The sequence below is a fragment of the Monodon monoceros genome, unplaced genomic scaffold (assembly GCF_005190385.1).
Source record: "Monodon monoceros isolate NGI ecotype Baffin Bay Population unplaced genomic scaffold, NGI_Narwhal_1 Super_Scaffold_14, whole genome shotgun sequence".
Lineage (NCBI taxonomy): Eukaryota > Metazoa > Chordata > Mammalia > Artiodactyla > Monodontidae > Monodon > Monodon monoceros.
The window spans coordinates 31,297,227-31,325,075 of NW_021703770.1; the positions used below are offsets into that span (position 1 = coordinate 31,297,227).

General features: G+C 46.8%; 1 protein-coding gene and 1 long non-coding RNA gene across 8 annotated transcripts in view; both read left to right on the forward strand.

The window, feature by feature from the left end:
• AZIN1 (antizyme inhibitor 1) overlaps positions 1–8,983 on the forward strand; it is a 32,916-nt gene extending 23,933 nt beyond the window's left edge. For 2 of the 6 annotated variants that reach the window (XM_029222823.1, XM_029222822.1), the window contains 7 exons: positions 620–906; positions 2,258–2,339; positions 2,699–2,773; positions 3,369–3,528; positions 4,922–5,037; positions 5,363–5,577; positions 6,146–8,983. In XM_029222823.1, coding sequence (XP_029078656.1) covers positions 824–906; positions 2,258–2,339; positions 2,699–2,773; positions 3,369–3,528; positions 4,922–5,037; positions 5,363–5,577; positions 6,146–6,257 — 843 coding nt within the window. In that variant the 5' untranslated portion in view covers positions 620–823 and the 3' untranslated portion in view covers positions 6,258–8,983. The remainder of the gene's footprint in view (positions 1–619; positions 907–2,257; positions 2,340–2,698; positions 2,774–3,368; positions 3,529–4,921; positions 5,038–5,362; positions 5,578–6,145) is intronic. The other 4 variants (XM_029222819.1, XM_029222818.1, XM_029222820.1 and 1 more) reach the window with 4 other exon arrangements.
• An 11,153-nt stretch (positions 8,984–20,136) lies between these two features.
• LOC114895549 overlaps positions 20,137–27,849 on the forward strand; it is a 104,778-nt gene continuing 97,065 nt past the window's right edge. For both annotated transcript variants that reach the window (XR_003793581.1, XR_003793582.1), the window contains exons 1-2: positions 20,137–20,580; positions 22,979–23,092. This is a non-coding gene — a long non-coding RNA (uncharacterized LOC114895549). The remainder of the gene's footprint in view (positions 20,581–22,978; positions 23,093–27,849) is intronic.

Here is a 27,849-nt window from a genome sequence, read left to right on the forward strand (position 1 = left end):
AGTCTTCCTTTTCTGTGACCTGATTTGGGGTGTTTACTGTATTAGATTATAAATGGAATGGTATATTCTTGATAGAGCTGGTTCTACTTGTAGGTAGAATAATTTTGCTTTTACAAACAGCATTTTTGTATAATTGCATTTTTTTAGTGGTTTGTAATTACTTGGGAGATGGCCTGATAGTCGTGATCATTTTGCCTTGGTTGGCGTGGTTTGGAAGGAGATACCAAATAGATTTGAATCAGCAGTCTAAAAGGCTGCTGTTGAGATACGTAAAATAACTTAGGACTTCCTAATTTTTTTGTTAGATGTACAAAATTAATGGGAGGAATGTTCAGAATAAGTGGTAGAAGGTTCGCTAACTAGAACAATTTAGGAAATTTGGAATATTTAAAGTCCTGATCGTTTTTTACTGAAAGACAACGATGGCATTGCTACTCAATTTAGTCTTTCTAGGTGGATTTATGGACTGATGGACTTGATTTGAAAGTAATGTCTTTCATTACAGAGCCCAACCAACTCTTGATGCTACAACAGAGTCTTAACTTCCTGCATTTTCCAAATTCCCATCCTTGTAAGCTTCATGCTTTAGGCCCTAATTGCTAGTTTTTTCTCTATACAGGATTGTTTTTCATTAGGTTCACTTGATTCATCCGACGCTGGATTTTGGAGCGCTGACAACATAATCAACACACTTCCTACAATCTTCAGGCTTCACATGTGCTGATGATGATGTAAACCAACTCTGCCCCAATCATCTTCCCCTTCTCTTAGGGTCTTACTACATATTGCAACAGAAGATAATATTGGAGGTGAAGAGGGTAACATGAAGTTTGGCACTACCCTGAAGAACTGTAGGCATCTTTTGGAATGTGCTAAGGAACTTGATGTCCAAATTATTGGGGTTAAGTGAGTATTTGTTTTAAACTTCCATTTTGTGATGATAATCTTTGTCTTTATGTTACTGATTTAGAATTTCATTTGCATGAACTCTATGATAGATTCAACTTTGGGTTTAATATACACATTTCCCTTAGTTCAGGAAAGCAACTAAATATGCTTATCCTTCATACTATTTTGTACCTGTACCTTCCCCTCACCCAGTAAAGAGAGAAAATAGTAAATAACAATTCAGTTAGTAATGTAAATCACCTCTTTTTAAATTGAATGGAGGGATTTACTAGACTTCTAATGAATACCAAAATGGCATTCAGCTTCTAAGTTGTTGGAGATGTCATTTCATTTTTTCTTTTTCCTATCCTAAGACTTTTCCTCTTCTTTTTAATTCCTCAGGAGCACTTCAAAAAATCAGTAGACTTTATTTTACCCTCTCAGTTTTCTGTGTGAGGAAACTAAGACCCAGAGAGTTAATGATTTTGATCATAGTTTCAGAACCATGATCTGAATCAAATTTGGAGCAGCTTAATGCTCCAAATTTTAAAATTGCTCATAAAGATGGATAAAGAATCACTACTGTTAAGCTTAAATCTACCATACTTGATAATATTAACAGTATTGGAGAGTTTTCATAGTTCAGCTAAATTTTATTGTTAACACACAGGAAAATTGATTTGGGGTATATTTTTCTATGAATTTTAACATATTTTTGTAACCACTGCCACAGTCAGGGTACAGAAAGAACCATATTTCAATTCAATTTATTTTATTTTATTTTTTGGCTGCACCATGCAGTTTGTGGGATCTTAGTTCCTCAACCAGGGATTGAACCCGGGCCGCCTGCAGTGGAAGCATGGAGTCCTAACCACTGGACCGCTAGGGAATTCCCTATTTAAATTTAAATAGTCTGAATCATTGATAAGTATCACTGTTAATGAATACTAACCAGTATCAGTACTACTCAGCTGAATTAATGTTCACTTGTATTTATTTCACAGTAGATACATTTTTATATTTTTAGATAAAATTGTGCGTTCAAATTAAAGGTTTTGTAGGGTGATGCTTGTTACTTTACCATATATACATAAAAAGCATGTCCCTATCTGATAGTCATGAAGCATAACTGATAACTTATAAAAAATTGTTTATAAAATTACAGTATTATCCTAATATTGGATAATACTTTTCTAAAAGGCTGGTATTGTAACTTGGATGATTAGAGGCTCGTGCTTCTAATGCTTTAAATATTTGGTAAGGTTAATGTGAATATTTTTTGTGTCAGTATGGTGAATGAGAAAGGACTTACAGGAAAGGCCTCTAAAACTTGCAGCAGCTTCAAATTTATTACTCTTATTTCTTTCAGATTTCATGTTTCAAGTGCTTGCAAAGAATCTCAAGTATATGTACATGCTTTATCTGATGCTCGATGTGTATTTGACATGGCTGTAAGTTTTTCCCTTAAATTATTTTGATATTTTAAGCCAGGATGTTATCTAAGATTCAGTGGTTTTCTGCCCCTGAAGTATGCTCATTCATTCTTTTTTATGACATGCACATTTTAAAAAATGGGTGTGAAGGGATTAAATAGTAATTTACTTGCATATGTCTAAAGATAATACAGAAACATCAGGAAGACAATATATATAACATTGAATGAATCTGCTTCTGTTAGTAGAAAGCAAGAAATTTACTGTACTAAAGGTCAGAACAGAGATTATTTACCTCCTTTTTTTTTTTGAAATGTCCCTATATGCATTACAATTTGGAAAAGCATTTAAAGATTTTCCCCCCTCCACATCTCTAGGGAGAATTTGGCTTCACAATGAACATGTTAGACATTGGTGGAGGCTTCACAGGAACCGAATTTCAATTGGAAGAGGTAAACCTTGTTCAGTGGGTGGACATACTGGAATAATCTCTCATTCTTTACTACTTACCTGGTAGATTTGTAGACGAGAGTTTTTACAGCAACTAAAGGTGTAACATTGTTTAAAATTTTATTCTAAGAAAATGAATAGGCAATGAGAAGATAGCTTAACTTTGAAAAGTTTAAACTCTATAGCATAATTTTATCACAGAAAGTTTCTATTTTCAGTACTTGATGGCACAAATGAATTCATAACTTGGAGAGCTTGAGCTATTTTATCCAGATACACACCACTCCTCACCTTCCTAATATATAGAAACTGATTTGAAATCTTGTTCCTTCATTGATAGTGATTGAATATAGAGACATGACTTTAAACAATCACCAGTAGCCATTTGCCATTGGAGTTAAGAAAATTTTTTTTTATGCCATTATGATAGTTAGAAAATAAACTTTGATGACTTGAAAGCCTGCTTTATCACAAAGCTTCATGGTCTATAATTCAAATACTTAATTTTCCTAGAAAATTTAATAGCTATCAGTCTCTTAATATTGTGAATTATCTAATCCAATATTAAAACCATAATGTGGGGTTTTAAATCCATAGGTTAATCATGTTATCAGCCCTTTGTTGGATGTCTACTTTCCTGAAGGATCCGGCATTAAGATAATTTCTGAACCCGGAAGCTACTATGTGTCTTCTGCATTTACACTTGCAGTTAATATCATTGCAAAGAAAGTTGTTGAAAATAAGTTTTCCTCTGGAGGTAAGTTAAAAAGTTTATAGTTTTGTTTCTGTTGGTAGGTAATTCCAGCTAGTTTGAAGATGAGTTTATCAGATACTACTCAGGTATAAATTTACTGTAGGACATTTCATGGATTATAAAGTTGTGGGTGGTCTTCATCCATCAGTAGGCAGCAGCTAGGGAGCTTTTCAAAATGCCCTAGCCAAGGTCCCATTCCATAATAAGACTTTCTGAATCCAACTCTTCTTGATACTGATGTTGAGATAGGCTTATTTTAGATAAACTTACCCACGTGATTGATTCCCCTTAAGAACCAGTACAGTCTTAAATGTATGATTTGACAAGTTAATGAAGTCTTACACTGTCATCTCTATCAAGCTACAAATAATTTTCGTATCTTAAAGTTTTTTCTCAGTTTTGTTCCTTTGCCAGATAATCACTCTGATTATTTTTCCACCATAGATTAGTTTGGGCTGCTCTTGAACTTCATATAAATGAGGTCATATAACATATATTCTTCTGTTTAAGACAGCTCAGTATAATGTCTGAACCATTTTGTTTTACATTTATTGCCAGTTAATATTCCATTTTCTGAATGAATATACATTGTATATTCATTGTATCCATTCTCTTGCTGATGATTATTTGATTGTTCCCAGTTTTTGGCTATTAAGAATAAAACTAGGGCTTCCCTGGTGGCGCAGTGGTTGAGAGTCCGCCTGTCGATGCAGGGGACACGGGTTCGTGCCCTGGTCTGGGAAGATCCCACGTGCCGCGGAGCGGCTGGGCCCGTGAGCCATGGCCGCTGAGCCTGCGCATCCGGAGCCTGTGCTCCGCAACGGGAGAGGCCACAACAGTGAGAGGCCCGCGTACCACACACACAAAAAAAGAATAAAACTATTACTACATTCTTGTACTACTGGAATTGTGGACATTTTTCATTTCTCTTAGGTAAATGATTAAGAATAGAATTGCTGGGTCACAGAGTAGGTGTCTGCAAAGATTTCAGAATGGTGTTACTATTTTGCCCCTCCAATGACAATGTATATATGCAAGTTCTGGTTGCTCCTCACCTTTACTGACTTTTTGTTGGGGGGGTGCCAGTGTTTTAAATTTTATCCATTCAGTAGGCGTATGGTGGTGGTATTTCAGTGTGTAGTTTTAATTTGCATTTACCTGGTGACAAATGATGTAGAGCACTTTTTTCATGTCTTCATTGGTTATCCTCCTTTGTGAAGTGTGTTCAGTATTTTAGGCTAACAGTTTTAAGGTATGTCAGTATATATATATCGGTGTTTATGTTTTGAGGAATGTGAAACCTACGAGTCAGTTCTGTAAATACTAATTCAGACTTTAATACACCTTTTAGATGTTTTACTCTAAACTCATCTTTACTTTTCCTGTTTCATTTCAGTAGGAAAAACCGGAAGTGATGAACCAACCTTCATGTATTATATGAACGATGGTGTTTATGGTTCTTTTGCAAGTAAACTGTCTGAGGACTTAAATACCATTCCAGAGGTTCACAAGGCAAGTTTTATTACATATAATATAAAAACTGCTTATATGGCAGTTTATGAACGAGCTGTTATTTTTAAGATACATCCCAATTTTTGGAGAAATATTTTAGGATGGGGGAAGGTTGCCCCTTTTTTGAGGATTTGCATATCTCTGGCTGAGTTCCTTTAGTTGCTTCCTTAGATAGAGTTAAGGAGCATCACTGCCGCTGTTTCTAGGCCTTTCTTCCAGGGGCACATTTGATCTGAGATAGTGAAAAAATGCTCTTATCCACCTTCAAATTCAGTGCCTGCCTGAGTAAAAACCTAACAAAACAACAACCTTTTTTTTCCTACAGAAATACAAGGAAGATGAGCCTCTGTTTACAAGCAGCCTTTGGGGTCCATCCTGTGATGAGCTTGATCAAATTGTGGAAAACTGTCTTCTTCCTGAGCTGAATGTGGGAGATTGGCTTATCTTTGATAACATGGGAGCAGATTCTTTCCATGAACCATCTGCTTTTAATGATTTTCAGAGGCCAGCTATTTATTATATGATGTCATACAGTGATTGGTAAGATGTTTTTGTTTTAAAGCAGATTGGGTATTTGAGGTGAAAGAACATTTGCTAATTTTAATTCTGTAATGAACGCACAACTTAAAAGTAATAGCAAAATGATCTTTTAAGAGTAATTGGGGGACTTGCCTGGTGACGCAGTGGTTAAGAGTCCGCCTGCCAATGCAGGGGACACGGGTTTGAGCCCTGGTCCAGGAAGATCCCACATGCTGCGGAGCAACTAAGCCCGTGCACCACAACTACTGAGCCCGTGAGCCACAACTGCTGAGCCCATGTGCCACAACTACTGAAGCCCGCACGCCTAAAGCCTGAGCTCCGCAACAAGAGAAACCACTGCAATGAGAAGCCTGCGCACCGCAATGAAGAGTAGCCCCTGCTTGATGTAATTAGGGAAAGCCCGCGTGTGGCAATGAAGACCCAACACAACCAAATAAATAAATGAAAATAAAAAAAAAAAAAGAGTAATTGGAAGACCACTTATTCTACAGTCCTATTTCATTGTCCATTTGTTATGTGGTTGTGTGCTCTTTATCCTTAAATTCAAATTTTCTTTTTTCTTATGTAGGTATGAGATGCAAGATGCTGGAATTACTTCAGACACAATGATGAAGAACTTCTTCTTTGTGCCTTCTTGCATTCAGTTGAGCCAGGAAGACAACTTTTCCACTGAAGCTTAAGCAGGCATTAACGCTTTTTTAGATATGAAGTTGCAGGTTAAGCTTGTCTGGTCTACATTCCAGTGTGGAAAAAATTTGAACAATCTTATTCTGTTAATTCTCTTGGAAACAAAAACTACTAGTAATAGCTGTTTGGGACCAGACAAAATTAGCTCTCACCTATAATTCACTGGGGGTAATTGGGAGATTAAGATAATGTATCCACATTTAAACTTACCAGTTTGCCCCACCCCTTAAGCGTTTAAAATAAAATATGCAACAAAATGGATGACTTAGTGGAGATGGAAGCCCATTAATTGGGTTCCCCATTAAACCGTTTACATACAAGTACACAGTTTTTATACTAAGGATTTGTGTTTAAAAAGTCTTGTAAAGTTAATGTCTTTCACCCAGATATATCAAATGTCAGTGGAAGACCAGTGTGATTTCATTAGATACGTTTAGTGTATTTAGAATGTGTAAATTTGTGCTTTGAACTGTAGTTTAATAAATGTACAATTGCATCATAGTATTGTATTTGACCTAATGTAACCCTTGTATGATTGCAATAAAATTTTGTGTAGATTTTACTGTTTTTTCAGGCTAAAACTTTGGGAAAGGGGCTAGCTAGCAAAAGTAGTTTCGAAATAGATGTGTATATGGACTGTTTAGAAGGTTATTTTCCTTTATAGCCCATTTAAGTTTAGTTTGGCTCAGTACATTTTTCAGTTATTTAATTAGTAATTTAAGTAAAATGTTTGGTAAATCATTGTGAAGTTGAGATTCATTATGGAGAGTTGATGTGCAGTAAGCATGATGTTTAACAGTTTTAACACCAAAAATGTTAATCCTTCATAAACCAATTGTAATAATTAATAGGTGTTTCTGTACAGATAGAATGCATAGAGTACCTTAGTAAATCTTTGAATCACAAATCTTTTGGCTGAAATGGAAGATTCTCTTAAGTACCTTGAAAAAACTTTGGGGGAGGGAAATAAAATTGCAGAAAACTGCAGCGCACTAAATCTTAAAGAAGGGCTACATCTATATCCAGAAACCTGATGCTCCTTTGCACGGAATATTATTTAAATTGAAAATTGTGAGGTGGGGTGGGGAGAAGCACACCTATTTTCAGTTTCTCAATTGCAGTGATTTCAGACTTAGGGTTTGTTTTGTTTTAGCTGTTCACTTAGCTTCTTGTTATTTCCCATTTGTTCAGCTTAGTGTAGTTTTAATTCTTTTCATACTAAAATTTTATGGTGATTGGGGGAAGTGAGTTAGAGTCACTAACATGACAGTTGTTGCCAGGAATTTGCATTGTTCACTGCTAGTATATTAGTTATCCTAGATCTCAGAATCACAATAGTAATAAGCAACAGGGGTCATTTTTTCCTAACTTACTCTATGTTCAGATGTGGAATTTCTGTCTACCAAGAGGAAATGTGACTTCACTTTGGTGCCAATGGACAGAAAATTCTACCTGTGCTACATAGGAGAAGTTTGGAATGCACTTAATAGCTGGTTTTTACACCTTGATTTCAAGGTGGAAGGAAATTGATCATGAATCTCTAATAAATTTCAATCTCTTAAACCAGTAGGTGCTTAATATTTTTGATTTGATTAATTCCCATTTGAATTTTGTGGGTCCTATTAATTAAAAAAAAGACCCCAATCTGTTGTCATCTAAATTACCCTTGGGCTTTTCCAAGATGTAATGTGGGGTTTTATGCAAAATTCCAAGCTACCATGCAACTTTTTTTAACTGTAATGAGGAGGAATTGTTCCTAACCTTCTTTACTTGTGCTTTTTGGTCCAGAAATGCCAAATCTTTTAAGAGATGGTACAACTTTGAGTCATTGGCCTGACTATACAACTTTGAGTTTCATGGCATGTCGATTTTGCCATATTTATAGGAGAGCTATTCTGTGTATAAACAGCTCAGAGTTGCAAGTAAGACATGAATGATACGGTAACTTTAAGAAATATCTGTGTTGTATTTGAAGACTGTTTGCCATAAATCTGAAGTTTGAACTTATGTATTTCAATTTGGTTTGCTTAAAATAATGTTAACAATTTTTTTAAACTATTGTAATCTCAGTTCAGAATTTAACTGAAACTATAAAACCCAAATGATTTCTATATAGTAAATTGAACTGTAAAGGTAACTTGTGTGTGATTCTGAATACACAGATAAAATGTTTTTATTCCTCCTTACATTTTAGTTTTGCTTTGCTTTGGCCTCTGTCGTGAAAGAGTTGTAATTTTACATATCAGCTTTGTGTGTTAACTTGTAAGCATTCTTTCAGAATCTTGCTTTATCACATAGTAACGAATTGAATCTGGTAAAATGATTCTGGATATTATATACGGAATACTGAAGGCTTTGATAAAGTCCAATATATATGTGAGCCCAAAGATTTTTCTTTGGGTCACATATTCACCAGCTTCCTAACAGGTTTAAACTTACACTTAAATAGTTCTGTATAAATTAAGCTAGATATTCCTTCCAAGTAAATGTGGGCGCTGATATTGAATGCAAATTTGGGTTGAAAAAGCACACCAGTTTTTTGTTTTGTTTTGTCTCTTTTTGGGGAGTTACTCTTGGATTTCCTCACAGTAGTTATTAGCAACTTGAGCAGTAATGTAGTAAAGGATGCTTGCTTAATTGGCTTGAAAGTATGAAATCAGAAAAAAAAAATCTTACTCTTGCATATTCAAGCTGTGAATAAATCTTACAAATACTTTAATCCCTGCCTCATCCATCCTGAAGTAGGGATAGAAGTATGGTATAAAGTGTTTGCAGATGCAGGCTTTCAGGGGAAGAAACCTGGCCTAGGGGTAAAGAAACAAAAACTAGTTCTAGTCTAGCTTTTGCTGGAGGCTGATCTTTACCTACTGAAAGGGATAAGCTACCAGCTTTTGTGTGTTGTCTTGGAGCAGGTAAGCACCATCTTTCTTACTCCTGAATTCCATGACCTATATTGGCTTCAGTTTCAAAAGCAGTTCCATTTTAATCTTTGAAATCCTGATTCTACCATAATACCGCTTATGCCTGTCAAAACCCTTTGTAGTTGATGGATTAGGAAGAAATTTAGCACTGGGTCAATTATGGGAAAGTGCAAAGTTAATCCACAGCTGGCTAACAGACGAAGTGATCATGTATTGGCAATAGAAAAAAGGGATTGGGGCTTCCCTGGTGGCGCAGTGGTTGAGAGTCCGCCTGCCGATGCAGGGGACACAGGTTCGTGCCCTGGTCCGGGAAGATCCCACGTGCCGCGGAGCGGCTGGGCCCGTGAGCCATGGCCGCTGAGCCTGCGTATCCGGAGCCTGTGCTCCGCAACGGGAGAGGCCACAACAGTGAGAGGCCCGCGTACCGCAAAAAAAAAGGGGTTGCATGAGAGTGCAAGAGAAGAAAGATCCTTTGGTAAACCAGCAGGGTCTTACTGTGATTAGATTCAGCCCCAGATTCCAGTTAGAGTTTTTCCTAAATGACGGTGCCAGACTTTATCCTGTTCGCCTGTGCTTACAATTCTGTCACCACTCTTTTTTTTTTCTGTCACCACCACTCAACTTGAGTGGCCCCTTTTTATTGTCAACACTTTAACCTCTTTCTTCCCGCAACTCAGCCCCCAGACGGCCATCACCCACTTTGCTGTAGCTCACCTCTCCCGGCTTCCGCCTGCTGACAGACCACCCACACCACGTGACCCCGAAGATCAGCAGCCCCAAACTACCCCAACGCCACGGCAGGGCCAGAGTCAGGCTAGAGACCTGGTTCTAGAGCCTTGCCTCCTCTCTCTGACCTGGACTATTTCAATGGTTTCTAACTAGTCTTTCTGCTACTAGGGTCTCCCCTCGAGCCACCATCCTTATGGCTGCAGAGTGAGCTCCTGAAAGGGGTCTGATGAAATCACTAATGTGCTTTGAAGTCTCCCTCTGCAGTCCTGTCTGGGATCTGTGCTTTCTGGGCCCTGGTCGGCCTTCAAACTGAAGGTGCAGGGACTTCCTTGGTGGCGCAGTGGTTAAGACTTTGTGCTCCCAAAGCAGGGGGCTGGGGTTCGATCCCTGGTCAGGGAACTAGATCCCACACACATGCCGCAATTAAGAGCCCGCATACCACAACTAAGGAGCCCACATGCTGCAACTAAGACCTAGCACAACCCAAATAAATATTTTTTTAAAAATCCCCAAAGGTGCCATCTTGCTACTCATCCAGTGAGATCCCGCAGCACCTCTCAGACAGCGTGGCTTCTTCACAGCAATGCCCGAGGGTGAGTTCAACCTTAATTAATTAATTCATTCCTTTGCTTGTTCATTTATTCTCCAACAATATCTTTTGATATTTCCAGGCCAGGGACTATTCTAACACTGGGACAGCAGTAAACAAAATACCCCTAAATCCCGGCCCACGTGGCACTTCCATCTCAGGAGGCCTCTTAGAGGCTTTCAGCTCACTTCTGGATTCTGAGGGATGGACCTGACCCCACTTTATCTTTCGGCCTGCTACAGTAAGTGGTCTGACCCTTCAGGGTCCCCCGCATCCCTCATCCAGGATGCTGGGCTGGATAAGAGTCCGCAACTGTGTAATATCCACACAACCTCAATTACACACCAACAACTGCAGGTGGTTCTGTGCCACACAGCTCAGCTTGTGAGTTCCTCTTTCAGTCTGCGACCCTGAAACAAAGCTTTTCCCCATTCTGGCCTCGGCTGCTGCCTGACTCAGAGTTCATGAAGCAGCAGTAGAGCCTAGTGGTTAAGAACGTGGACTTGGGGCATTGTAACTCCATTTCTACCACTTACTGGCTGTGTGACCTTGGACAAGTTATTTAACTTCTCTGATCCTCAGTCACCTCTTCCATGTATTGATGTATAACAAATTGCCCCCAAAATTTGAGCTTCATTTCTTCATCTATAAAAAATAGGATTGTAAGAATTCAATGAGTTTTTACATTTAAAGTGCTTAGAAAAGTGCTCAGCATGTAGTAAAATTGCAGTATGTGTTTGCCATTATATCTGCTGGGTTCCTGCTCATTGAATCTCCCTGGGGCTTAGAACCCTCTTGCTCCTGATGACTCCTGAATAAGATGCTTTGGTAATGGAGACTGTGTGGAATTACTGGTGACTCTATCTTCTTCCAACAATTCTTTGAAATATCCTTCATATAAGATAAAAACTAGAGGGGACTTCCCTGGTAGTCCAGTGGTTAAGAATCCACCTTGTAATGCAGGGGACACAGATTCGATCCCTGGTGGGGGAACTAAGATCCCACATGCTGACGAGCAACTAAGCCCACAACTACTGAGCCTGTGTGTTCTAGAGCCCGTGCACCACAGGAAAGATCCCATGTGCTGCAACTAAGATCCAATGCAGCCAAAAAAAAAAAAAAAAACTAGATAACAATATGGCAGTTGGGCTTCCCTGGTGGCGCAGTGGTTGAGAGTCCGCCTGCCGATGCAGGGGACGCGGGTTCGTGCCCCGGTCTGGGAAGATCCCACATGTCGCGGAGCGGTTGGGCCCGTGAGCCATGGCCGCTGAGCCTGCGCGTCCGGATCCTGTGCTCAGCAACGGGAGAGGCCACAACAGTGAGAGGCCCGCTTACCGCAAAATTAAAAAAAAATATATATATATATGGCAGTAAAGTGGAAAACAACTTTAAATATTAGATAAAACTGAGGCAAGGTTAGTCCAAAAGTGACCATCACAAGGTGCTGCTAAAGTCTGACCACGCTTTGTCTCTGAGGTTCCTAGCAGCCAGAGTTAAAAGGGAAACACTTTAAATTCAAATTTTAAAAATGTTAACAAAATTCAAAGCATCCATAGGATATGAGTGAAGCTTTCTTTCCACAGTGCAGAGCACAGTGCCAGGGGCAATTAAGCTCAAAATGCTCTTTCTTGCAAGGGCCCAGATGCAGATGGCTGGCCTTCCCTGTTGGTGGAAATAGAAGACATCGCTGCCACTCAAGGGCTCAGGGATTGGGCGGCAATGGCTGATCTTCCCACTAGATGGCGCTCGTGGATTATCTTTGCTCATAGTGCCTCCTCGAAGTTGCAGCAAGCAATTTCGGTTTTCTTAGTTGATTTCACGTAGTATTAAATTCTTATGTTCTAGCATGTTTCTGAACGTCACACAAGCCTCCGCCTCTCTGTCCCAATCCATTGTTACAGTGGGTTTCGAGGTGGGTCGGAGCCAGGAGGAAGAGGGGATTCTGCCTCACCTTCCTTCCCCTCCTCCATTCACCCACCCCCATTAGCAACAGCTTTTGCCACTGCAAATCCCAGAGTACAGGTTTGCAGTGACCATGACAACTGCTGGAGCTGAGCCCACTGACAAGTTACCGTGACAACTCTGAGCCCAAGGGGGACCCTTGTTCCTGGGTGTGAGACAATATAACCAAAGGCTAGAAGACCTGGGCACTCAAGGAATGTGGTGGTTAAACTTTGTGGCTTTTTCCAGGTGCATTTTGAATTCCAAGTTGGGATGTCAGGTCCACCAATGACATACCTATGGCCACACAAAACCAAGTTTACATAGCTTGATGCATCCAAGGAACCCAAACACCAGGCAAACCTTTGGACCCCTCTCAGTCTGAAGGTCAGGTTGGGCTTTTTGTAGGATCAAGTGGTTGAGGCCAGCTCGAAAAGCAGGGAATGATTAGGGCTGGTGGGTTGGGAGAAAAAGGACTCTTGCTGATTGGATCTGTGGGGAATGTTTTCTATGTGACTATGGCTTTGCTAGATCCATGAATCAGTTTTTGTGATTTAGAAGTTAAGATTTTGAAGGCAGTCAGTCAACTGGTTTCTCAGTCTGCCATCTTCCAGTAGCTCTTGAGGTCATGGCTGTATCTTTTTCATATCCCCAAAGCCCGGCACATAACAGATGCTCTTTGTTGGGTGGGTGAATGAACTCACAAACACCGCCTCCTTTCCGGGGTTGTCCCAAGATGGGTGAGCAGACAAGATAGCGGATTCATGGAATACATATTCAAGAAGTACTGACTTTATGCCAGGCACTGGGCCAGGTGCTGGGAACACCATGATGGGCAAACCAGACAGGACCATGTCCTGAGGGAATCAACAAATACATGCAAGACTACAAAAGAGTCTCAGCTCTGAAGGAACAGCACTGGTGCTGAAGAGCAGATGATGGGGCACTTGGCTTGGTCGGGAAGATTTCCTGGTGACATGATAGCTGCACTGAGATGTGAATGAAGAGTGGAGTCAAGTAGGTGAAGAGATGGAGGGAGAATGTTCCAGGCAAGGAGTACGGCCAGTGCAAAGGCCAGGAGATGGAAATTCAAGGGCCTGGGGAAGAAGGTCAGTGCTCCTGGAGGATGGAGACTCATAGTATAAGCATTGTGTAGGATGCCCCAGCCCAGGCAGGGCTCTACCGGCCTTTTGATGGATTTCTATTTTTATCCTAAGAAAGATGGGGGTGGCGTTACTCTTTTTTATAGCTCAAGGTGGGCTGTGTTTCGGAGCTGTCAAACGATTCTGCAGAAATCCTAGGTGAAGCCATAAACATTGGAGCCTCTCCTGGTGGTCCTGCAGTGTCTGTGAAGTAATTGAGCTTGTGTTTGAAGGGATTTGTCTGGCTTCATTGTGGAGAAAGGACCTGAGGAGGGCAAGAATTGGGCGTGGCAGCCTGGTTAGGCTCTAGCATTGGAACCAGATGGTGGTGGTGCAGTGAAGGGCTGCTTCAGAGGTAAATGGGCAAGACGTGGTGAGTTGGATATAAGGATGGAGGAGACGGAGGGGGAGGATGCCTCTGAGTTTCTAGCTTGTGTAACTGGATAATGGGCTCGGTCACTGACACGTTGGTCACAAGAGAAGAGGACCAGGTTTTGAGGGGAGGCTTGTGAGTGTGGTCTTGGACATGTTTGCATTTGAGGTGACTTTGGGGTGGGGATATCAGTGGGAGGCTGGGTACTCAGTTTGGAGTTCAGAGAGAGGCCCAGCCCAGAGGCTGCGTATGGTTCTGTGCATGTGGTAACAGCACAACCAAAGAATGTCAGCCGAATGACATGCCCTTTTGGAGAAGTTACTGTTGTGCCCCTTTGGTCATAGGTGGGTGCGGGTGTTTTGGGGGACTTTGGCTCTCTTCCAAAATCCCCAGGTGGGGTCCACTGGGACAAGCGTAGCCCTAGAAGTGAATCCAGGAAGAAACAAAGGCAACCACACAAGTGGTGACGTCCATTGGTTTGAAGGTGGCAGCCTGGAGTAGAGAAGGAGGTGTGGCCACATCCAAAAGTCTAATCCAACCATATCCTACCCTTTCACATGGCACCCCACATTCACTCACATCTCATCAGCTGGCACCTCAATTACCTGTGATTACCAAGCATGGACTGAGGCAAATGGGAAAACAAGCGCACACAGCAGAGACTCAACGTCTTCAGACCCTTGTACCTGAGGTTAGTGCAGTCTCTTCAAATTCAAAATGTTCTGGAAACTCAAAAGTTTTTTGTTTAGTTCGGTGCAAACTCATTTGGCCTCAAAACCTGCCTGAAGGGACATGAAGCTGTTTATAGTGTTTATTTATCCTAGTTGGTGCGAATAGTCACACATTTTGCTGCAGGAATGTGGTGTGTTTGATTACAGGGTGTTGTGCTGTTCCAGAGCCCGCAGCTGGTGGTGATGGCATGTGGGGGGTGGTCACCTTATACAGATACTGTGAATAATTCTAAATTCCAAACACATTCCTTCAAATTCTAGAAGGGGGCTAGTGGACCATTTTATCATCAATCTTTTACTACTCAGGGGAGCATACAAGAAAATTTAAGCATGCTAAAAATGATGATCTTGAAAGTGTGAAAAGCATGATCCCATGTTGGTAGAAACAATTGGTTTTTGAGCACTCAGAACACTGCTAAACAGTGTTCTAGACACTGAGGATGGTGCAGTGAACAAAACAAGGCCTATGAGTTCACAAAGCTGACAAAATTGTACTTTTAAAATTCTATAAAAGATGCACACACAGATTTGCAGATATGAAGTACTGAAGGGCAGACAGTAAAATTCTAAAACAGGCATTATGAGTAATTTGTTTTCTTTTTTTCTTCTCCACATTTCCAAATTTTCCTCTAATGCTCAGCACTCGTTTTGGAATTATTATTTTTTTTTCAGTACGCGGGCTTCTCACTGCTGTGGCCTCTCCCGTTGCAGAGCACAGGCTCCGGACGCTCAGGCTCAGCGGCCATGGCTCACGGGCCCAGCTGCTCCGCGGCATGTGGGATCCTCCCGGACCGGGGCACGAACCTGTGTCCCCTGCATCGGCAGGCGGACTCTCAACCACCGCGCCACCAGGGAAGCCCTATTATTATTATTTTTAAAAGAGAATGGAGATCTTTAATTAACTAGGAATTTCTACGAACCTACAGCAGGACCGGAGCCCTCCTCTGCCTCTGCAGTCGGGTAGTCGCTGTAGATGCGAGGGGAGTCTCCGTGCACTTCTGAGGCCGCACCAGCAGAGGGCGACGCGCTCACGGGGCTTGGGGCGGGGCCGCGGCCGCGCTTTTCTCCCCAGCAACACCCGCCCGCGCACCGCTCCGGAGGCGCGGCCTCCCGGCTTTCCCCGCCGGGCCTCCCCACCCGCCCCGCCCTCCGCCCGCAGAGCACCCAGCCGGGGCGGCGGCCGCGCTGCTCGGACCTAGCCAGCGCCTCGCCCCTAGGTCCGGGCCGACCCTGGCGCGGTGGGCGGTACCCGGCTCCTCGCAGACCCGCCCGCGCAGCGCGGGAGGGAGGAGGGGGTGCAGCGCGCGGCCCCGCCCGCCCCGGCCGTCTGCCCCCACTCCGCACCCGGCGCCGCCCTCCCTCTCCCTGCCTCCGCCCTTCCGCGGGGTTGGCCAGGCTGTGGCTGACTCGTACTTTGGAGCCGGATGGGGAGACGTGACTGCCGAGATACGGGCTGCGCCGGGAACAGGCGCGGGGGGAGGGGCGGAGGCCGAGTTTCTGGGCACCTGGCGGCTGGGGCGGATGGGGAGGGCAGAGGCTGCCCCCTACCCCCGCTCCGGGTTCCCAGGGGAGCGGGAAGGGAAATGCGCTCCTCCCTGGCGCTCGGGGGCCCCCACCCTGGGCCTCGGCGTGTGCGCGTCGCGCCGGTTCCGTTCCTTCTGCTCTTCTGCTCCGCCGCGCCCCGGGCCGCCCTGCAGCGGGGAGAGTCTGGCCTGGGAGGGCGGCCAGGTTAGCAGTCGTGTCCGCCGTAGGTGGTCAGTCCTCTCTCAGGTACGAGGGAAGGAATTTATGCAGTCAGATCCAACCAACATTGAATCCCAGCCTCGGTCCAGCTTAGTTTCCTAATCTGTGAAATGGGAAAAGGAATACCTAACCTCCCAGTAGGCCCGCAGGTTTCACACCAGGAACCTTGTGACGCCACGAGATGTGCCGGGGAGAATTCTAAGGGAGGGAAGAATTATCCATTCCTAAATCCAAGAAAGGGCCATCTCGTGGCGTCTCTACTGCATTTCCCAAGGCCTTCGACAATCTCTTGTTCGCCCTCATTTTGCCCAGGAAAGACCTTCCAATACACACTAGTTACCCTTCATAGAGTTTCCTCCTCCGTAATGGAGATTCAAAGGGAGAGGAGTGCACAAGCAATTCAGTGACACACTTTCTCTTTGGGTTAAATGCGTCAGCCCTAGGATTAAGTTTGGCTTTTCTAGGGCTCTGATTGCAAACAAGGCTTGAGATGAAAAACTCAAAATCCCAAGATCTTAGAGTCAAAAAGCGGGGTGGGGGTAGGTCTTGCCCCACTATGCTTAACTGCTGGTCTTTCACATTTCAGTCACTGCTCTGCCACTTGCTGGTTGTGCCTGCTTCACCAAGGTACTGAATGTCACTGTCTCAGTTTTCTCAGCTGTCAAATGGGAACACAACACTGCTTGGTGGTGACAGGCTCAGGTATCCAGGATGGATCTCTGACTTTCACAAACTCTCATGAGTCCTTTAGGCAGCATTGCCATTTGTCAGGAAATTCTTCCTAGTTGTAGATCCTCCCCAGGTTCAAGACCATATTTCTGCTTCTCAGTCCTGGGAGAGGACTGTTGGTTCCCCCCTTGTTAATGTCATTTCCCTTGCAGCAGACAGGCCACTGCCAAGCTCCTCAGCCTGACCTTCCTTTACCCCTGGCTTCAGATATGGTTTCGGGGTCCTCCCCAAATCCTGTAGATTGGGGAGGTGCGGGTGGACAAATGCTGAGAGAGCTGAGAGGCCCAGACATGGACATTTTTCCTAAATTTGTGAGTTACTAGCAAAACAGGAAGAAAAGAATGCTTACTGAAAATTACCTCCACGCTGGGGTGATTTATCTCAGGGCCCTCACAAGAAGCTTTGAGGCAGGAAGCATCACCTCCTTTTTGCCCGTAAGAAAGCAGAGGACTTGTTGCCCAGGTCCCCAGTCTGTCCTTAGCTGGGTCCTCCTCCACCTCTGAGGACAGAGTGTTGTTACAGGTGGTGCCACCTCCACCTAGGGCCCCTTCCAAGTATGCCTTGTCGACAGGAAATGGCTGCAGTTCCTACCGATGCCTGGTTCTCCTGCCAGTGAGGTTCATGGTCGTTATCACTGGCTTGAAAGGCCAGTTGGCTCTTGGGAAACAAACAGAAGCCTCACCCTCCCTTCCTGTTGGAAACTTTGGCCTCAGCTGCAGAGTGGATGCCTGGGAAACACGTTTCAACTCCAGCCTTGGGGAGCCCAACTGCTCCTGGAGATCTGCCAAGGCTGCTCTTGGGGGAGCTGGGGGGTTGTTGGAGTTGGGAAGTCTGAAGGCCAGGGGGCCCCCGCTCTGGGAGTGTGGGCCTCATCTGGACACTCTTGACGGTGACCATCTGCATCAGTGCTTCTCATTCCTGGCTGCCCAGTGAAAGAATGCTGACGCCTGGGCTCCACCCCAGACCAGTGAAATTACCTTTCTGGGAGGGGGCCCATGTGTCAACATTTGTGATTTCTAAAGCACCCCCAGGTAATTCCAGAGTGCTGTCGCGGTTGAGAAACACTGAGGGAGATCAGTACAAACAGACAGTGGTCAAAGGACAGAATGGGAAAGCATTTGATATCTGAACAAAGGAGGATCTGCGTTAGAGACCAACTAATAAAAGCTGTCCGAGGCAGGAAGGCTCCTTCGGCTGTGGCTGAGCAGGACTGTGGAACACTTGGAAAGAGTCCACCCGTCTGGGAACTGGCATGACTCGGTGCCCAGGGACAGAGGGAGGAACCCAGCGTGACTCCAGGTCCCTCTGGGCCACTGTGCCTGCTTCTGAGATCCATGTTCGTGCTGCCGGGAGAGGCCCCTGATGCTCCTGTGCGCCTCAGTTCTTCCAGTCCAACTGGATTGCTTGCCGGTCCCAGAACTCCCCCTGATCTTTCCCCTTCTAGGTTTTGGTTCCCGGCATTTGATTCCATCTGGAATGTCCTTTCCCCATCTGTTGAAATCCTTCCTCTTCAAGGTCCCTGCCCTAATGCCAGCTCCACCAGGAAGCCTCCACCTTCTGGAAGCGCCTTCTGGAAGCGCCTGTACCCCCTTCCCAGACTGTCACTGCCCGGGTGTGCGCAGGGTTGTCTCCCTGGCCAGGCTGTAGATGCAGGAAGGGCGGGGACGATCACACTCCTCTGTGCCTCTTCCTCCCCCGCCTGTCTCTGGGGGTGGGGTGGAGGCGTCTTGCGTGGAGGAGCCCCACGCTTTTCCTGAATGCTACAGAATTTGTCCCTGTTCCAGGACAGGGTGGACAGCCACAAAGATAAATCCTCTCTGCTCATGCCCCTTCCTGATAGTTCTCTGGCCCGTCCGCTCCATTTCCGGAGTGTCAGGGGGGCTTGTGGTTAGCAGGCAGCGACAGGAAAGAGCTGAGGCCAGGCCTTGACCCAGCACGTGGTGTCCGCAGCACCAGAGTAGCTTCCCCTGGGGAGGGACGGGTAGAAAGACTGAGGCAGGGGATGAGAGCGTCGAGTCCCTGGATGCTGGCGCAGTCTCTTCCCATAGACAGACCCAAAGTCTTAAAGGGAGGGGTAGGACCCCGTGACCTCGGGCGCCGCCGAGGCCAGTGCTGGAGCCACGGAACCGCCTCCTCCCGACAGCGGGGCGTCCGCCAGCCCGCGCCGCAGGTGACCCCGGTCGCTGCCAGTCGTCCCCGCTCCCCGCCGAGCACCCCCAGCGCCCCCGCCGCAGCCGCCTTCTTGGGGTTTTCCGGCTCGGAGTGCCTCAAACGACCTCGGCAGCCGCCGGCCCGGGCCGCTCCCCCGCCCCGCCCCCCGCCTCCCTGGCCGCGGAGCAGGGCTTTCTGATGAGTCAGCGGGAGCCGGGGAGCCTCCAGCCTCCCCGGGCATCTGCTCCGGTGACGCACCGTGACTCACGGGCGCCTGGGCAGCCGCAGCCGCCGAGCGCGCAGCGCGGAGCCGTGACGCCGAGCGCAGGCCCCCGCCGCGGCCGAGCGGCCCCCGGGAGGGCCCGGCTCCGCGCCCCGCGACCGGCGTCTGGCTCCTCCCGCGCGCCCAGCGCCTCCCGCCTCCCGCGCCTCCCGCTCCCGCCCGCCTCCGGCACCCTCCTCCCCCGGCCCCTCGGCTCCCCTGGCCCCAATCCAAGCTGACATCAGACGCTGGCCGCCCGGCCACCCTCTGAGTCAACAGTTTCCGAAGCGGAGCCCGCTGCCAGGGGCTGGGAGAGAGCGCTGCCTCCGGGGGAGGCGGTGCGGGGCTGGCCGGGGCTGGCAGCCGCGGGAGGGTGGAGGTGGGTGGGGACCAGCGGAGCTTTTTACAAGAAGTCACGGGGGGTAGGGGAACCGAGAGGGTGAAAAACGCCCTGCGGAGCTGCCTGGGCGGGGAGGGAACCTGCGCCCGGAGCCACGTGCTGGAGCCGGCGCTGGGTGGGTGGCTTGGGGAGGCGTGGGGGAGGGAGAGGCCCTTGCTGGGAAAGGCCCCAGGCCACGTTTCTGGGGGAGGAGAAGAACCGCGGGTGGACACGCTCGGCCCCAGGCCACCAGGGAATGTTCGTGTCTGGAAAACGCGGCCCAGATCCCTTTGATGGGAGCAGCTCTGGCCAAGCCTGGAGGGCTGGCCAAGCCTGGAGGGCTGGCCCTGCCTGCTTAGGGTTGGACCTGAAGAAATGCACTGGCCTAACCCAATGGCCTCCGCTGACCTCGGTGGGATGGGGTTAGGGCTGGAGGCACCTCCACCTCCCACCCCTCAAAGAGGATGTCTGTCCAAGGGTCAAAGAATTGGAGAGGCTGAGTAAGTTGACGGTGGGTGGCTGCCCAGTGAAGGCGGGGGGAGTAGTAAGAAGAAGGAAGGAGGCGTAAAAAGAAGGAAGAAGAATTTTAAGAACATGCCAAGGACATAACTGCAGGCCTTGGAAAGGTGAGTTTCCTACTACCTGAGGAATCAGGCCAGAATCCTCAGAGGAAAGAAAATGGATTCGCTGCAGGAAGGAATGTGGAGACTGGGCTTCTTCCTCTGAGTAAGAGGCTGGAGCCTCTGGGTGCTCTGGTCTGCCACTGTCCGTGTTGAGCACCCACTTTGAGAGGCTGCCTCCTGTTGCTCTAGGATGCTCAAGAAGGGCAAAAGACCCTTTAAAAAGTACCCACCTGCAGTGGCCTAAGCGGCACCTAGAAGCTTCCTTAACCCTGACAGTTTTCTCTGCCCTTGTCAGAAGGGAGAGGAGCCAGGAAGACAGAAAGGCAGCAAAGCTCCACAGGCACCTGGGTTTCCTAGTCTCCCACTCCATCCCACCTCACCCCACCCTCCCTTGACCCCCAGGATGAGCAAGACACAACTGCCGTTAGTGGGCCTCCAGCTGCAATTTATTCTCAGTTTCTTTCCAGGATTTGACTTGCCGTTCTTTCCAAAGCCACGGCTCGACAAGTGATGCCAGCCCATGGAGGGGGTGTTGTGTCTCATCTCACAGGCAGAAGTAGCACAACAGCTGGGTGAACCAAACCCATCCAGATCTGTCCAGAGCTGTTTGTCAGTATGGCCTCACAGGACCACGTGAGCTGCCTCTTGCCCCATGTGACCCCCATTCAAACTCAGGCAGAGCAAGAGCTCCCGGCCCCCTTCTCCTTGGGCAGCCTTCTCCCAAGTGTGTGGATGGGTGGCTCATTCCTGCCAGGTCAAAATAGCATTGAGCCAGACTTCTGGGAAGCTCTGTATTCCAGGCCTCTGTAGAAGAGTTAAAAATAACAGCTCTTGGGAAGCCAGGGGGTCTAGTTTGCTGAGGTGGGACAAGATGCAGAGCCCTGTGACATCAAAGGGCAGAAATACTGGCTGGGGATCTGTATGGAAAGTGTTAGTAGCAGGAGGTCCTGGGCCCTGTGTGGTTGCCCTTCGGGGAAGTTGGTGGGCTGGACCAGTGGGGGTTATCCTAGGAGGCTAAGGCCAGGTGCAGAATGGGGGCTGTGGCCGGATACTTAAGCCACAAACACTGCAACCCCCAACTTCCACTTTTTTTTCATGCTGAGAACTCTCTTGGTAGAGGCTGCTTCCTCCAGTGTTTTAAATTCTGATTTCTCATGTATCTGTCAGAGAGACAGTTATCACGATCTGGGTGAAGCTCTTTTCTGCCATTCCACAATCTGTGGACTTGCAGCCCTCCGCACCTGCATGTAACCCTTACCATGCTTTGCCTGGCCTGAGAGGTTTTGCTGTCTTCAACTTCCCTCTCTACCCGGAGGCCTACTGGGAGGCCCAGAGTTTCATCTTTGCAACTCCCTCTTGGTGGAACTCATGGGGAAGTGAATTAGCTGTCATCTCTGCCCTCCTCTGCCCCACGCTTGGCCTGATAGCCTCCTTTGTGTCTGAGGGCACTTCCTGTTTGCTGTGTCTGCTGCTTCCACAAGAGCTTCATCCTGGGTTTTGACCCAACCTGCTCTTTGCCTGACAGTTCCGCCCAGCCTTTGGGACCCTGGCTTGTTATCCTGATTGACACCTGGCAGCTGTTCAGCAGGGAGAGCTTATGCATCTTCCCTTAGCAGTTGGAACTAGGGCAAAGGGTCGATGGAGCCTAAGTGTACTTCACTAAAGCCAGCCAGCCCGTTGCGTGTGCCTGCACATCCAGGAATGCAGGTGGACCTAACTGAAGCTAACATGTCGTGTAAATCCACAGTCATACAAAAAATAAGGGCTGCAACCCTTCACAAAACTTTTTTCAAAGCATACCATTAAATATGAGATTCCTGGTATGTATTTAGAGGGCTCATTTTCCTTGCAACTTCTGAGGAATAGATATATTGAAAGTGAGATACAAAATTAGGAGATGAATTAGCAGAGATTAGACTATTTTCAGGGGTCGTGTAACAAAGTCCTGTATTACTGCAGATGCCAGAAAAGTTGGAGATGAAACTGAGCTGAATGAGGAATATCTTGCCTCAAAAGATTTGGCGTAACTCCTCGAAACATCTGGCATCCCTTGGTAGCGTTTATCACTCCACTGAAAAGTTGACCTTCTTCAGCCATCCTTGACCACATAATGGAGCAGAGAGTGGGGCACTGTGTGTCAGAAAATCTGGTTCCGTCTCTGGCTCTGCCGTGTCTGAGCTCTGCTACCTTGGGCCACCTGCTGATCTGTCTGTGCCTTGGTTTCTTCTCCTGTAAAATAGAGATCCTTATACCTACCTCTTAGGGCTCTTGTGGGGACCAGAGGAGGTAATTGACACTTGGTGGGTGCTCAGTAAAGGGTAGCTTACAATGTTTTAGACTTTCTAACTGTTGGGATAACAACTTCCTTAAGTGTATAATCTTCTCCATTGGGATTCTTTAGGTTTAGGGTCAAGAAGAATTGGGATTCTTCTGTCCAAGGTCAAGAAGGTCAAACAGAGAGCATTGAGCTCTTTTTCAGAAGCCACTGGAGCAAAGACCAACATCTCTAGGAGAGGTAAGGAATTTAAGAGCAGCACAATCTGCTAGCCAATCGTGGGTTTCAGGCCTGAAAGAAACCTGATAATGAATCATTCTGAGACCTAATCAGTGACAAAGATGACCTTTGCCCAGACACTGGCATGTCTGAGCTGCTGAATGAGCCTTTAGTGCAGGAGGTGTTGAAAGAGCCTTTATTAGGCTTATACTTATTCATTGAGTCAAATCCAAGAGTTTGAAGACAAATGCAAAGTTTATATTTTGTGTGCCCCTTGACCGTGTGAGATGTTACCCTGAGGGAAAACACTAAATCAGACCCTGCTCTAGTGTGTGATAGGTCCCAGAGCCACATATCGGGGCCCTGGACTCTTGCTCCTGTGAATGGGGGGAGCAGGTAATGTTCCCAGGAAGGACAGATTAATGGGCTGCATTGGACATCCTTTGGAGAGGGAGTAAGAACTGTCCTTTGCACCTCACCTCAGCTCTTTTTGACCCATCTGACACCAATCCAGGGAACATATGGTATATTAGTCTCCTAGGACTGCATAACCAAGCACCACAAACTGGGTATCTCGAAGCAACAGAAATGTATTTGCTCAGAGTCCTGGAGCCCGGAGGTTTGAAATCAAGGTATCAGCGGGGCCCTGCTCCCTCTGAGACTCTGGGTGGACTCCTTCCTTGGCTCTTCTTCCTAGCTTCAGATAGCTGGCAGTCCTTGGCATTCCTTGGCCTGCAGCTACATCACTCCAATCTCTGCCTCTGTTAGCCTGTGGTGTTCTGTGTGCGTCTTCATATGGCAATCTCCTCTTTATTAGAACCCCAGTTATACTGGGTAAGGGCCCACCCTAATAGCCTCTTCTTAACTTGTTACACCTGCAAAGACCCTGTTTCCAAATAAGGTCACATCCACAGGTACTGGGGGATTAGGATTTTACAATATCTTTTTTAGGGAAAACAATTCAACCCATAACATATGGTAAGAGCGATACCTTTGATAAACAGGCTGCCGCACAGGCTGAGAAGGTCGTCAACATGGGCATTCTGCCCTGTGCCAGCAAGGGGGCAAATTGGGACAGTAAGTTGGCAGTCCATCTATCAGGAGCCTCAGAAACATTCATATCCTTTAATCCAGTGATTCACAACTAGGAATCCAGCTGTAGGAAGTCATCAAAAATGTTGATAAAGGGCTTCCCTGGTGGCACAGTGGTTGAGAGTCCGCCTGCCGATGCAGGGGACACGGGTTCGTGCCCCGGTCCGGGAAGATCCCACATGCCGCAGAGCGGCTGGGCCCGTGAGCCATGGCCGCTGAGCCTGCGCGTCTGGAGCCTGTGCTCCGCAACGGGAGAGGCCACAACAGTGAGGGGCCTGCGTACCACACACACAAAAAAAGTGTTGATAAAACCTTATGCACAGAGGTATTCATCTCAATGTTGTTTATAACAATTATTAGAAACAACTTCAATGTCCAGCAGTTAGGGATGGTCATTAAAATAAGCCACATCTACATGAGGGGGGTGTTATATAGCCTTTAGAAATGATATTTCCAGAAAAAAATTTGTAACATGGGAAAAAATGAAATAAAATGATATATTCTATATGTTGTCAACTTTACAAAAAATATACAAGGAAGAAAAACATCAACATAATGTTAGAAGTCTCCCCCCTTCTTGTGAGAGATTTTGAGTGATTTTTAAAAATTATTATTATGGCATTATATATATTCTCTGCATTAGCTTTATAACCAAGGAAAAAAAACCCTAATGTTATTTTTAAAATAGACATATAAATAGTTTCCTGGAATATACGTTCCAGGGAAGTTCTGGCTGGGAGGAGAGTAGCAACTGCTGGGTGTCCGGCTGATTTCTGTGTTTATAAGCCATAGCCGTAACCCTCTAGAGTTTCTCAACATGTAGTTGGATGGTTCCTTGCCTCAGAATTACCCATGATGCTTATTTAAAAATGCAGAATTCTAGGCCCAACCCTAGGCCTACTAAATCAGGATCTCTGGGCGCAGGGCCCAGGAATTTGCATTCTTATAGGCTCTGCACACTTGAGTTTGAATTCCCCTTGCCTTAGAGGCTGTGGACAACCCACTCATCAGTAATCCAGCATGGTTTCTCACATCAGTCACTTTTGCTTTGAAGAGAAATTACTCTTTTTATAAAGTTCATTCTTGGTTGTGCCTAAGGCAGGAAGCTGCAAAACATATTCAAAAGAATAGAAAATTCATAATTGTATTTTATTTTGGAACTCAGTAACAGCAAGTTGTGTTTCCTAATTTACATTAGGCTAATAATTAAAACGAGTTAACATTCCCAGACTCTACCCTAGGTTGGAATTGAGTAGCCGCAGGAGGACATCAGCCCACAGGGAAAGCTTTACCCTATTAACAAGTGGGTATTCCACATGCCATTAGTTGAGAATCGTAATTATAGACATGATTACTTTTAACTCACAACCTGAGGTGTCCTTTATTGATTGGTTTAGGGGAGCGCTATCAGAGGACAGTAGAAAGTTCTCCACTTTGAGGTGTGTGCTGGCTCAGGGCAGGTGCTGGCTGAGAAAGCCCTCCCAGCCCTCTGGGGCTGTGACTTGTCCAGACCCAGGGGAGCTGTAACTGCTGGGTTGGGGGAGGGACAGCAGCTGTGCAATTTCAGCCATCTCGTCAGTAGGTGAAACTCAACGCCGCAAAGAGGCAATAATTCAGGGTATTAGTCCACACTTGTTGCTTCCGGAGTTGGTCACAGCCTCCTAGGAGAAAAGATGAGCCATCCTGAGAATGAAGACAGCTCCAGGTGGGAGCTGTAAGAAAAAAGGGCATCTTGCCTCCTGGCAGGGACCATATCCCCCCTCTGTGCCCTCTCGCCCTCTCGTAGAACAGATGGCTTCAGGCTGCAGGACCCCGCACCTGATCCGCGCTGTTTGGGCGGGAAGAGGGCCACAGGAGGTGGGTGAAGTGCGTGGCCCCTTTTAATAACACCTTCCATTTGTGCTGTGTCGTAATCCCCAGAGCTCTGGCAGTACTGGATCGCCCCACGGTGGGAAATGAGACCTGGATGGGCAGGGCTGTCGTTAGCTCACCAACTCGGGGAGGCCCCGAGCAGTGGGGCTGAGAGCCGGGCTCTGGGGAGCACAGGGCAGGAGGTCAGGCCAGTTGTGCCTTCTTCCCTGCGGCATGGGGAGGGAGGGAGCAGAGGAAGGCAGCCAAAAGGGTTAGGACCCATCAAGGAGGAAAAACTGTAAAAGGAAGCCCTGTAACTTTCATACAACATGTAATTAACTCTCAGCAGAAGATGCCATGGATTCATAATGGGAGCCGGCAGCGGGGGAGGAAGGCTCTGACAAGCATGAGATTTCTTGGGGTTTTTTTTAAATTTAATTTTTAAAGGAACACGAACAGTTGCAATTATAATCGTGGACCTTCCGTGATAGTGTCTCCCCAGCAGCAAGCCAGCTCATGCTGTCTCCCACCCTACCCAGGCAGGATGAGCAGGAAGGGCTTTTCTGCCTGGAGCTCTCTCCGGGCTCCTGGTGCCCCAGGGTGGGTCTGTCAGCAGCCCCTGCTCTGTCAACCTGCCCGGCGTGTGAGTCCATCCCAGAGCCCTCTCTTCTCCGTGACAGCTGTCCTTGGAGTCACCCTGGTCTCCAGCCAGGGGCTCCCAAGGTCGCCCTTCTGGCAAAGCCCAGGCCTCCTCCCTAGTGCCCTGCCCTCAGTAGGGTGGCCGCACCCCATGAGGAAGGGAAGTGCAGCTGGAGAGGAAAGGCAGGGAGCCCCGGGGTGGGATGGCTGCAGGTGGGCAGTGCCTGGATATCCGCCAGAACAAACGGGGCCAACGTTCTCCCAGGCACAAAGGGCACTCTGTGCGGGACACACCCAGCCGCGTGTGCAATCTGGGAGGCTCACGTTTCCTAACACAAAGGAGGCCCATTTCCAGACAGTGCTGGGTGTGGCCCCGTAGGCTGAACCCTGCTGGGCAGGGCCCCGTGACCCATCTGGATGGGTGACTTCAGTCCTCATTATGCTCTGGTCTGCACATGAGGATGGAGAGAGGCCGCTTAACTCCACAGGACATTGGGCAACTGCCTTTTCTTCCTCTGGGAAAGAGGCTGTGAACTATGAAGAGGACATTCATTTTTTTTTCCTTAAAATTTATTTATTTATTTTATTTATTTATTTTTGGCTGCGTTGGGTCTTCGTTGCCGTGCGCAGGCTTTCTCTAGTTGGGGCGAGTGGGGGCTACTCTTCGTTGCAGTGCACGGGCTTCTCATTGCGGTGGCTTCTCTTGTTGCGGAGCACGGACTCTAGGTGCGCAGGCGTCAGCAGTTGCGGCACGCGGGCTCCAGAGCGCAGGCGTCAGTAGTTGTGGCTCGCGGGCTCTAGAGCGCAGGCTCAGTAGTTGTAGTGTACAGGCTTAGTGGCTCCGCGGCATGTGGGACCTTCCTGGACCAGGGCTCGAACCTGTGTCCCCTGCATTGGCGGGCAGATTCTTAACCATTGCACCACCAGGGAAGTCCCGAGGACATTCATTTATTGAACATATATTTCTTGGGCACCATCTAGGTGCCAGCAAATAAAACAGACGAACTTTCCTGCTCTTAAGAGCTTACGTTTGACACAGAAGCATAGGCGCTTCTCCTCTGCATTCGTTTCCTAGAGCTGCTGTAACAAAGTACCACAGATTGGGTGGCTTAAGCAACAGAAATGTATTTTCTCACAGTTCTAGAGATTAGAAATCCAGGATCGAGGTCTGGGCAGGGTTGGTTCCCTCTGAGAGG